Source organism: Peromyscus eremicus, chromosome 17 (genome assembly GCF_949786415.1).
Source record: "Peromyscus eremicus chromosome 17, PerEre_H2_v1, whole genome shotgun sequence".
NCBI classification, from domain to species: Eukaryota; Metazoa; Chordata; class Mammalia; order Rodentia; family Cricetidae; genus Peromyscus; species Peromyscus eremicus.
In genome coordinates, this window is record NC_081433.1 from 15,497,871 (window position 1) to 15,510,277 (window position 12,407).

A 12,407-nucleotide genomic window follows, 5' to 3' on the forward strand; every position below is an offset into this window, starting at 1 on the left:
TATTTACAAACCCAAATGGCATGCTGGGTTTGGCCCCGGCTTCAGTTTGCCTGTGTCTGCTCTAAACCAGCCCCTGTTTCTTCCATCCTAGCTACTGAAAGGACAAGAGCTATGCTTTTAAAAAGTCTTCGGAGCCTAGCACAGATAGGAGAGAAATTTAAAAAAAAAAATATTTAAAACCACTTCAGTCAAGCTCCAGAAGAAGCCGGAGACAGGCTTATCTCTAGGTTCTAGGGTATGGACACAAGTCTTCCAGGAAAAGCAAAAGCTGTTGGCCACACAGTGCTTCCCCATCCCCTCCCGATTGGGATGAATTAAGACCATGCGTCTAAAGCAAACACCAGGCCCATTCACAACCACAGTTCGGGTCCAGGTTCGATTAGAGACCCTGACTCAAGGGACTAAGGCAGACAGCAATAGAATAGGACATCCAGCTTCCTCCTTTGGTCTCTGCCCACATCCAAAGGCCACACACACACACACACACACACACACACACACACACACCAAAATGAAACCAAACATATCTGGACTAGTGGGATTAGTTCAGTGGGTAAGGGTTCTTGCCACCAAGACTTACAGCCTGAGTTCCATCACCAGACCTCACATGGTAGAAAGAGAAACCGACTCTAGCAAGTTGTCCTCTGACAGTGAATGCCCACACATACACCATGGTGCAGACATGCCTTCCCACCACCCCACAAACATACTCAATAAATAAATGGGAGTGCTTTTCAATTAAAAATTTTAGAGAGATCTAAAACCTGTTTTGTCGTCCTTTTTCCACTCAAAGACACATGAATTAAGGCCCGCCATGCATGTTGTGTGTACTTATTGGGCCCTGTGAGCATTTGGGAAGAATGGGGTAGAGTTTGTAACTAAGAGAAAAGACGTGCCCAAGATGGCACCTGCAAATTCGATGATTTGGTAAAGGCGGAAATAAGGTCAGACTGAGTATGGACCAGCAAAGCCCTGGGGAGTCCAGGGTGGTCAGGGAGGCCTTGCTGGAAGGTTTGGGGCTGGCTGGAAAGGCTGGAGGGTTTGGCGAGGTGGGAGAGAACATTTTCGTCAGAGCCCAGCTCACTTGGGCTCCACACTGAAGAACTGTGTCGACGAGGAGGACATGGCCTTGCCGCCACTGTCCTGAGTCCCCTGCTCTGTCCCTGGGGCTTTGCCATTGCTCTATTTCTCTCCCTTCAGAATGGCTTGTCCCCAATTCACATGGCGGCTCAGGGAGACCATCTCGACTGTGTCCGGCTTCTATTGCAATACAATGCGGAGATAGACGACATCACCCTGGATCACCTGACTCCTCTCCACGTGGCAGCCCACTGTGGCCACCACAGGGTGGCCAAGGTTCTTTTGGACAAAGGGGCCAAGCCCAACTCCAGAGCCCTGGTGAGAGGTGGCTGCTATAGGAGGGCTGTTAGGGTGAAGGGGTGGGGGTTGGGGGCGCAGAGCTGCATGGGTACTGCTAGGGTAAAGGGATGGAGGTTGGGGGTTACAGAGTTGCATGGGTGCTCTGTACCCAGGGCAGTACCATAGGCAAGAGCATATAGGATGGAAGTTTTATACTGCAATCCATGTCCGGGGAGTGTGGCCTTCTGCACTTGTGACCAAAGCTTTACCCACAGGCTGAGGACCACTGTGGGTTTATCCCCAGGAGTTCTGACTCTGAAAGTGATGTTTATGGTATGCATGTGGGTTCAGGGGCCCCAGCCAGACTCAGAGCTGAGAGGCAGTAACGTCTTAGAAGCAGGCCTGGCCTTCAACCTACTGCGGGGTGAGGATGCATTGGCTTGAGCTGAGTACATCTCCTCTTCAAGGGGACTCTGGCCACAGCCCTGGGAGGCAACAAGTTCAGACCTAAGGCAGAGTGCTCCTGTGGCTGTGCTCCTCACCCTCCTCCCCAGGCCAGAGGCCGTCAGGGTAGTTCAAAGAGCCATGTCCAGGACCCTTGCCTCACACTTGTCCATTCTCAGTTGAGAACTGAAGGGACAGGTACCCTCCGGAGGCAAAAGAGCATTCATTCCTTCAAACCTGCTTGCACTGAGCACAGACCAGACTCTGGGGTTCACTGAAGCTTCCCAAGCTTGGGGCTGTTGACATTAGGGTTGAAATGTGCTGTCCTGTCTATTGTAAGGCGTTCGGCATTGTCTCTGACCTCTAGACACTACCTGTGACAGCAAAGACATGGCTACAGCCCCACCCCCACCCCCACCCCCAGAAAACTGACCTTGTTTGAGAAGCACTGCCCTATGAAGTACAGAAGAGGCAGACAGACAGACAGAACCCTGTCCCTGTGGAAGGGTATGCCAGTGTAACATGCTGTGGAGCAGAATCCATTTCATTGTCAAATAGAAAGGAAGTAGTTAGTTGCCTCCAAAAAGTACTCTTTTAGTGTATCCAGAAATATGACAGAATTTTTTAAAATGTTCCCAAATATCATGCTCAGAAATATGCTTGATGTGTAACGAGAGGGAACGCCTGTTTGTTGTCTGTTCATGAAGTGACATGGTCTATCCCGTGGTCTAGGAGTGCTTGCTGGCGGGCTGGGAAGGGGCGGGATGCCTTTCCAGATCTTTGTCTACTGTCTGAATTGACCTGTGTGCTCTGTGTGGGCTACAGAATGGCTTCACCCCCTTACACATCGCCTGCAAGAAAAACCACATTCGCGTCATGGAGCTGCTGCTGAAGACGGGCGCATCCATCGACGCGGTCACTGAGGTAGGAGAAAGCGCAGGCGTGCCTTCAGCCCCGCCCCCCCTCCATCGCCTTGCGTGGTTATTCTCCGTGGCGCTGTGTGGCTGAAGGTGTGCATGTGTGCATGTGCATGTACATGTCAGCATGTCTCAAAAGGGGCTGGATCAAGGGGACTCACAGACACGAGGACTTGTCACAATGGGAAATGATGGTTTGAATTGTGAAGTGGTAACACTTTTCTGCCAGAGCTTTTTGTCTCTGCGGCCATCTTCCTGAGAACAAACCCACCTGGTTTAAGTCCATTGTCTCAGGTAGCCATTCCTGGAGCTCTCCAGCAACAGAAGAGCATAAGATATTGCAGCTTGCTCTTCCTTGTGGAGCAAGTTCCTTCCTGCTCATCACTCTCCACTCCGTCCCTTCTAGTCTGGACTGACACCCCTCCACGTGGCATCCTTCATGGGACACCTTCCTATTGTGAAGAACTTACTGCAGCGGGGAGCGTCACCCAACGTCTCCAATGTGGTGAGTTCTCGAAGACACTGGGAGCGCTTGGCTCTGGTCCACAGCTCCGAGGGAAGCTGTGGAAGGGGGTCCCTGTTCTCTCCGCCCACAGAAATGAGATTCTCGGGATAGCAAAGGTGTCGGGAGTGGGGCGAGCAGGCCTCTCTATTGATGCTTCCCCAGTTAAATTTGTCACACAACTGTACATCTTTAGAGTTTTATTTTGGAACTTCTATAAGTGCAATCTGGAAGTACATCCCCACATTTGAATATTCATTACCTCTGAGGTTTCCTTTCACGTTTACCTAGACTACTGAGAGAGAGAGAGAGAGAGAGAGAGAGAGAGAGAGAGAGAGAGAGAGAGAGGAAGAGAGGCAGAGACAGACTTGGCTGGGCAGCTCCAGCTCTTGGACAAAATCCTACCAAGCCCAGGCAGCAATCTGAGTTCGGCATGTGTCCTTTTGCAACCCCGGCATGTGTTAACCGTTCTATAACTTCGTTATTTTGCAGAAAGTAGAGACCCCATTGCACATGGCAGCCCGAGCAGGGCATACCGAAGTGGCCAAATATTTGCTCCAGAACAAAGCAAAAGTCAATGCCAAGGCCAAGGTGAGCTCTGGAGGCAGGAAAGGGAGGGTCCCAGGGTCCCTCCAGCCTGGTGAAGGGAATGCATTCTGGTCAGAGGCCAGGGGCTCGCAGGCATTACCACTCCCATGTAGGTCACACCAAAAGCTCCAGCTCTGCTTTGCTGGAGTTCTGAGAAGGGCAGAGATATTCTTGCGTCCAAGCTGTGTTTCGGTAGCGTGACAAAACCCAGGGAGCAGGCTGGCCTGCAGCTTTTATTGGGCTGATGAGTAGATGTGACTGAAGGAAGGGAGTTGGCAAGATGGCGTCACCGGTGGTAATCAGCCGGGATTCACTTGATCTAAAAGTGGAGGATCCCCGGTTGTTTACTGGATGATGAAGAAACCATACAATCAGCTACCGAGTGTGCTAGATAGGCTGCGTGGCAAGGACCTGCGCTCTGCAGGCGACAGGCCCCTTCGAGCATCTCTGCTTGAGCCCAGTAGCCGATATGCCATCCGTGGAACCCCTGCACCGTGAGCTATACCTGGGAGTCGGAAAAGAGTGGGATAAATGACTGTCTTTCCCAACTCAGTGGTTTGGAGCCCTGGGACTGCTGGCATAGAGAACATCAAAGTCGAGTTCAAACATAAATTAAGTACACGAGGCAGAAAGCTTGGGAGACAAAGCTTGTTGGAATAGCCATCAGTTTACTGAGTATCTTTCTGGTATCCAACGTTGTGAACTCTTTGTGTCCATTAGCCGTTTGATCTGAATCCTATGAAATAATGTTACATTTCCCCACTTACAACTGGGGAAACTGGACCAACCTTTGAGCAATTAAGTAGTAATAACCACGAAGCTGGTGAGTTGTAAGGATTAAATGAGGTAGAGCATATTATTTTCTGTAACTCAGAGACCGGAAGAAATCCCAGATCTCTTTATTCATGGCTGAGTCACTTGCACTCTCTGGGCCTCGCCTCCCGCCCCTGAGAAGTACGGTTGGGTTTTGGAAAGGTTAACATTTCCAGTTCTGTGTTTTCACCTGGGGTCCAGGATGACCAGACGCCGCTTCACTGTGCTGCTCGCATCGGCCACACAAGCATGGTGAAGCTCCTCCTGGAGAATGGTGCCAGCCCCAACCTGGCTACCACTGCTGGCCACACGGCCCTGCATACCGCAGCCCGCGAGGGCCACGTGGACACAGCCCTGGCCCTTCTGGAGAAGGAGGCATCCCAAGCCTGCATGACCAAGGTACAGTCATACAGCCGCTGTTGCAATTCTTAGAAAGCGACAGGCTGGTGGGGTTTAGTGGCCCACCTGTGATCACAGCACCCAGAAAGCTGAGGCAGGAGGATCACTTGAGCCCAGGAGCTCAAGGCCAACCTGGGCAACAAAGCAAGACTGGATCCCCAAAAAACAAAAACAGAAACAAAACAAAAACAAGCCCCACATATTTTTCAGAAACAATAGGCTAGGCCCGTGGCTCTGAAGGGGATCCCCAACTATCCTTCTTTGTTGTCATGGGACACTACAGGCCCATTGTGTCATCTACCTCCCCAGAAAGGGTACATTCAGTTCTCTGCTCCCACCCAGGTTTCTTCTATTTCTTCTGTGGCAGTTAACTTGCTAGACATTTGCTCTAGGTTCCTAGGATTCAGGAAGAATCCAGGGGTTCAAGGACTGGGAAGTAGCTTTGTAAAGGAGTGCTTGCCTGGCACACACAAGGCTCCAGGTTCACTCTCCAGAGCTGCAGAGTTTAGATAACTAACTAAATAGGTATGATTCTGCGGACAGAGTGACACACACCTGTGATCCAATACTGCACAGAATGAAGCAAAGAGATCTGAAGTTCAAGGCCAGCCTGGGCCGCATAGTAACACTGTCTCCAAAGGAACAATAAACAAAAGAGGCAGCCCCTGCCTCTCTGAGTCAATAAGCAGTTGACAATATCGGAGGCAGCTTTCTCTTATTCCTCGTAAGAGAGTTGGCCAGGTGGTACTCAAGGAGGCTTGTAGCCTCTTGCAGGGACCAAAATACTCAGGTCCTTCTGCCACATTGGCATTCCTGTGCTGGTTAGGGCAGGAAGAGTCCCACCCATACCTTCCTTCAGACCAGTGGCATTGGCTCCCACGGTCCTGATGGTCTGTGTTTCTCCTCAGAAAGGATTTACCCCTCTCCATGTGGCTGCTAAGTATGGGAAAGTACGAGTGGCCGAGCTGCTTCTAGAACACGATGCACATCCCAACGCGGCTGGAAAGGTGAGGTTGAACTTCCTTCTCCCCTTCTCGGTCTGAGAAGATTCCCTCTCCTATTTGGTTAGAGGGAGTGAGAAGGGACAGACTTCCCCACTGAGAATCACCTCTCTGGCCCGGGCAGCCTTCTGTAGAGGATGGTCTTTGGAGAAAGTAATCCTGACAAAAAGCCTTGTCTGTTAGAAGGACCTGGTACTCTCTGAACAAGTGTGTTGATTTCATGGCCTCCCTCCCCAGCAGGGATGAAGGAATGGTCCTAGATCCTGCTGGAGCTGTCTTTCAGGGGCTCTCCTTCAAGACTGGCTTTAGGCAGATATTTTTTTCTTTTTCTACAGTATTGATGATGGAACCCAGCACTGGAATGTAGGCTAAACAAGCTCCCTACTATTAAGCTTAAATAAAGAGATTTGTTTTCACTTTTTGTTGTGATAAAATGAAGCCTGAGGCTGTCCCATGCTGGCCAAAGGCTTGCCCACCGAACTCTACCCAGCCCAGTTTTGGATGGGTCCTTACCTGGGAAAGAAGCCCCGTGGGTTGGAGAGCAGATCCTGCTTGTCTAAATGGTCCCTCGCGGAAAGGAAGCTGTTCATTTCCCCTCTGCTCTGTCACCCTGCAGAATGGCTTGACTCCCCTGCACGTAGCCGTCCATCACAACAACTTGGACATCGTCAAGCTCCTGCTCCCCCGAGGTGGCTCCCCGCACAGCCCTGCCTGGGTAAGGCTTCTAAACCAGCTCCTGTCTATAGCAGTGGCTCTCAACCTTCCTAATGTCGTGACCCTTTAATACAGTTCCTCATGCTGTGGCGACCCCCGGCCATAAAATTATTTTTGTTGCTACTTCATAACTGTAATTTTGCTACTGTTATGAATTTTAATTGTTAAATACCTGATATGCAGGATATAGGATATGCGACCCCTGTGAATGGGTCATTCAACCCCTAAGGGGTCACGACCCACAAGTTGAGAACCTCAGAGGTTTTGTGTTGGACTCCGTAAACACAGACATGTCACAACACCATCACAAATACTACCTGTAGGATCATTGCTGCTCTCTGGGGGTTTGTAGCCCGGGAAGTGGGTAATACTTTCCTGTCAGACGGTCCCTCACAACGGTGGAATTCAAATTACACACCACATGTCCCCCAACCCCACCAGCGACATGTCAACTGTCTTTTGTAAATGGATGGTCAAAGGTCTAGTGCATGAGCATCTTCCTGGAGCCACAAGCCTTGTTCTCAGAGATTTCACTCGGTGGGACTGTGGCCCACTTGGGGTGTCCCATTCTGGACCTGTTTCCAAGGTTCTGGTGCTGGGTGCAGTGGCCACACCTCTCTGGGCCTTGAAGCAAAGAGTCTAAGTGTGAGGGTCTCCCTAGTTTATTTCTATTTTTGAATATAGACATTGCGATGGGGGGGATTTAACTCCTACGTGTTCTGCATTAGTCCCACATGTGGCTGCTGAAATACACTGCCAAGTATAGGACTCTGTGGCCAGGGAAAGCGGGGGAAAGCCAGAGGACAGAGGAGCCTTTGGGAGATCAGATTACCCCTGGGGCAAGGTGGAGTTTGTATCTGTGAGAGGCAAGAGAACACTATGAGACTGGCCAGGAGCAGAGTCAGGGCCAGCCTAAAAGAGATACCTGTGGTCCCTGCACCAGGCGCCCTGCCTTCTGACAGGACAGCCTGAGAATGATTTATGGCAGAATTCAGTCACACAGCAGGAGTTCCAGTGCCGCCCACCAAGGAGAGAGTCTTTCGGTGGGTCACTGTGGGCTTCAGCTGACACCTGCCAGTTTCATCCATGGGGAGGGGGCCGAGTGACTTCAGCTTTGTTTCCTCTGGTCAGTATAAAGCTCACCTGAATTCACAGCATCCGTCTCCTGCAGACACAGCGTGCCTCAGGAAGCCCTCGTCTCCTCAGGCTTCGTCCCTACTCCTGTCTCCTGTGGTAGCGAGTCCTACGTCATTGTGCAGAGGCAGCACACAGCCGGCTAAGATGTTGACTTACTCCTGCTTCTAAAAATAAGAAACCGGACTCCCCTCCTCCTCCTCCTCCTCATTCCCACTTATATAAACGGAGCTGGAGCCAGGTTCATGATATTTAAAGAGAGCGAAAGGCAGCTCAAAGCCTGCACAGATGGGGTTTGTTTCCATGGCAAAAATAGTTTCCAAAGCAGTCTGGCAATTTTGTAGAATTTCACAGTAAATCCCTTTGCACCCAAACCAAACTCTCCCCTTCTCGGTCTGAGGCGAACAGATTCCCTCCCGTGTACATTCCTTTCCTGAGCTTATTTCCTCGGGAAAAGGAGCCTTTTACTGACATATATCCCTGTCTGACCTCTCCCTGGCGCTCTGACCTAGTTACCATTTCTCCTTGTTACCCACAAAAGGTCATCGTTCCTTTAGTCCTGGTTTGGGGTACACTCTGATGGGTTGGTCCGTGCTCTGAGATGGTCAGTGACTCATAGCTTCCATTTTAACCCAAGGTGACCTGGAAGATTTAGCCATCTCCAGGGCAAGCTTGTCCCTGACAAATCAGTGTCTGTTCATGACAGTGTGTTAGATACCCACAACAGCCCGAGTGACCTGGGACTCCTGCTGTCCTATCCATGGATGCTCTGCAAATGTCTCCAATGACTGTGCCTTGAGGGTGAAGAAAAGCCCTAAAAAGCCTTGCTTTGCCCTAGTGAGTGGCTGTCCTTGTTTCACTAAGACATCTCAACCAGAAATGTTGGTGGTCCCTCAGGAAGACAGTGAGTGGCAAACAAAACCCCGCAGACAGCTGGAGAGATGCTAGTCAATGTGGAAAAGCATGTGTCTGGAGACAGTTGCACACAGGAACTGTCTGCTGTGTAGGCTGGGTGGACGTAGGTCCAGGAGGTCATAGGTCCTGTCTTCTGGCTTAGCAGTCCTTCACTCTGAATATTCCAGGGCCTGGCTAGTCAAAGTATGGTTCTTGGATCAGCAACCTCAGCATCACCTGGTCCTCAAGCCCTATCCAGACCTTCTGGGTCCAATTCCACACTGAACAAGGTCTCAGGTGCTATGCACACACATCATAGTTCAAGAAGCCCACAGGTCCTAGAATCCACGATCTGTTAAAGCAGATCACCTCTGAGCGAGAGCTTCAAAATAGGGAGTAATACAGATGCCTGTCTGCCTTGCTAAGAGTGGTCGGGGTAATGCTCCATAAGATCACAGTAAGAAACAGTTTCTAACGAGGTCACCAACTGACCCTATTGCCTGTCCACTGTAGGATGAGGAGCTCACGCATCCTAGAAACCCAACCACTGACAATGATTTGCTACAAAAACAACATAAATGAATAAGATTTAAAGCCAGAAGTGTTATTATACCTGTGTTTCCAGCACTTGAGAGTTGGAGGCAGGAGAGCCTGCCTCAAGTTTGAGGCCTATTTGGGCTATATTGTATTTCCAGGCCAGCTTGGACTACAGAGTGAGAATAGTACAGGGTGACATGGTTAACTGGTAAGACCAACACTTGTCATCCTGTCTTGCCCAACAGTATATGGCAAAGCTACCACACACTGCTGCCCTGTTCTTGTGTCTTAATTTTGGAAAGCACTTCCTTGTGAGTACATAATTACATTTGATCCACCCAGAATTTTTTTTTTTTTAGAAATAAACAAGGCAGATGTTTCCCCTACTTTTAATGATCTTTAAAAATATGTAAAGAAGTCATCTAGGTGGTTGGAATACTGCCCTGGGTCTCAGATGGCTCAGAGGAGAATAGAATGGGCTAGCTCCTCCAAATCCTTGAGTCCCCTGCCAGCAGGTCCAAAGAATGACACCAGGGCCCAACTGTGTCAGGAAAGGTTCCTTTTAGGGTGCTAATAGAAGAAAAAGAACAGTAATACATCTTGAAGAGGAATTGTGAGCTTCTCGAGACTATAATTCCTCCAGAACTAGGATTATAAGTGTGTGCCGCTGTACGTGGTTCCATTTCTTTTCTATATGAAGCATTTGGGGCTTTGTGTCCTTACTGCTAGGGGGGAGAGATGGGAAACTTTAACTCTTCCCTACCTTACCTTGAAGCTGGAATCTGAATTGGGCTTGGTAGCATCGCGTCCTGCCTGAGAAAGATGATTGGTCACAACCGATGGTGAGGAGGGCGCAGACATTTGCCGGCTATTCGAGCCTCGCCTGCAGATCTAGCTCCAACAGTAGTGTGTCTATTTGTTTATTCATTTAACATGCTTTCCTTGATGACAACAGCCCTGCTCAGGGCCCCATGTCCTCCTGTCATTGCCTTGGCTGTCGGGTGAAAGAGAACTCAGGTACCTTCTTCTGTTTCAGAACGGCTACACTCCTTTGCACATTGCTGCCAAGCAGAACCAGATAGAGGTGGCCCGGAGTCTGCTGCAGTATGGAGGGTCGGCGAATGCCGAGTCTGTGCAAGGCGTGACCCCACTGCACCTTGCTGCCCAAGAGGGCCACACAGAGATGGTCGCTCTTCTCCTGTCAAAGCAAGCCAATGGCAACCTGGGAAATAAGGTAGGCCCCTCTAAGTTTACCCTACACCTTCAGTGAAGGTGTTAGCTTATGTGCTTACCCAGTGCTCTGCTGCTGCATGAGCTATGTGAGTGGGACACTGTGAGTTTTATCTCGGTGTCATACTGAATCCACAGCCGGCTGGTAAGGCTGTTAGACCCCGAGACTCTGTACCCTTCCTGTGTCAGACTACCTTGCTGTACTCCTCTGAGGATCTACAAGAAGACCACCATGAAAACCCAAAATATGCTTGCCCCAGTGTGGGCCAGCATCTACATTCAGGAGTACATTGCATAATTTGGTGCTGCATGTCTACTCTCTGTGGTAGAGAGTACGTTTGTTGTGGTGGCATCCATCTCCTCTGGTTCTTCTAATCCTTCCCATGTAAAAATCCAGACCTGGTAGCATGTGATAATAGTCCCAGTGTTGCTGGGGTAACAGAGACAGGAGGAACATTGAAGCCCACTGGCCAGCTAGCAGAGAGCGGTTTCCAGTGAGAGACCTTGTCTCAAAGATAAGGTGCGTAGCTCCTACAGCCTGACACCAAGGTTGACTTCTGATGCGCCAGACATCCCCACGTACGTGTACATCTACACACAAACACAAAGGGGGTCTCGATCTTGCTTGATCCCATTGATAAAGTATGTCTAGGACAGACAAATTCACAGAGACTGATCAGTGGTTGTTAGGGATTGGAGTGCCCAGAGAATGGGAAATGGCTGATGATGGAGATGTCGTTTCCGTTGTGAGAGATGACAGCGTTCTAACATGAGACGGCCTGATGGTTTCCCAAGTCCCTACATGCTACAAACCATGAAGTTTTACAGTTTAAAGGGCGAATTACATGGAAATTATATGTCAATGAGATTGTTGTTCAAAGAGAAGCAATACTGATCTTCCTTAGGTCATGAACCCTTTTGAGAGGCCGAGGAAGACTGTGAACAGCTCACCCAGAAAAGATACCTTTGTGTCCATCCTTGTAGGCAGTGTGTAAAAGTTTAAAATGCCTCACACCCATACATCTCCTGATCCTGGGTTGCGAGCTCCTTGTCTGGTATATAAGTCACCACTGAAAAAATATATTCCTGAATGCAGATGCTGCTCTAGATTGGGGTCCATGTAGTCATGCCCTTACACTTCCATGACAAACCTTGTTGATGGAGTCACTACCCGGCAGCCACCTCTTTAGAGGATAAATTAGCCTAAGAATTTCAGGAAGGCAAGTGTGTTGCAGGTAAATTTGGAATTTCCTAAAGCACTCTGGAGGCACTGTGTTTTTGTTTGTTTGTTTGTTTTTCATAGAGTTCCTCTCCCACCTAACTTGGATATGTTCTGTCTCTGCGTATGCTCCCATTGTCTCTATGAGTTCATTGTGTGTGTTAGTTCTGTTGTGTCTGGGGACAGTTTCCTTGGAGTCAGCCATCCCCTCTGGATTTCACAATCATTTAGCACCCTCTTCCCCATGGCTCCCTGAGCCCTGAGGGGAAGGGGTCTATGAAGACATCCCATTCAGGACTAAGTGTTCCAAAGTCTCTCACTCTCTGCACGTTGTCCAGTTGTGGGTCTCGGTATCAGTTCCCCTCTGCTGTAGGAGGAAACTTCTCTGATGATGGTTGTGCAAGACACTGATCTATGTATATAGCAGAATGTCACTAAGGATCATTTTATTGCTATGGTCCTTTGTTTTCCTTAGGCCCATGGCCTATCTAGTCTCAGGTTCTTGGCCGCCCAAGAAGTGTCAGACATGAGTTCCGTCTCATGAAATGGGCCTTAAATCTAAACAGAAAGTGGTTGGTTAACCCCACAACATTTGTGCCACCATTGAGCCAGCCTATCAGGCAGGTCAGGTCATCATCAAAGATCACAGGGTTTGT

At 49.6% G+C, this 12,407-nt stretch overlaps 1 protein-coding gene across 5 annotated transcripts in view; it reads left to right on the plus strand.

The window, feature by feature from the left end:
- Ank1 (ankyrin 1) overlaps positions 1 to 12,407 on the plus strand; it is a 183,812-nt gene that overhangs the window by 126,338 nt on the left and 45,067 nt on the right. For all 5 annotated transcript variants that reach the window (XM_059244849.1, XM_059244853.1, XM_059244850.1 and 2 more), the window contains exons 10-17: positions 1,201 to 1,398; positions 2,629 to 2,727; positions 3,127 to 3,225; positions 3,715 to 3,813; positions 4,825 to 5,022; positions 5,931 to 6,029; positions 6,640 to 6,738; positions 10,339 to 10,536. In XM_059244849.1, coding sequence (XP_059100832.1) covers positions 1,201 to 1,398; positions 2,629 to 2,727; positions 3,127 to 3,225; positions 3,715 to 3,813; positions 4,825 to 5,022; positions 5,931 to 6,029; positions 6,640 to 6,738; positions 10,339 to 10,536 — 1,089 coding nt within the window. The remainder of the gene's footprint in view (positions 1 to 1,200; positions 1,399 to 2,628; positions 2,728 to 3,126; positions 3,226 to 3,714; positions 3,814 to 4,824; positions 5,023 to 5,930; positions 6,030 to 6,639; positions 6,739 to 10,338; positions 10,537 to 12,407) is intronic.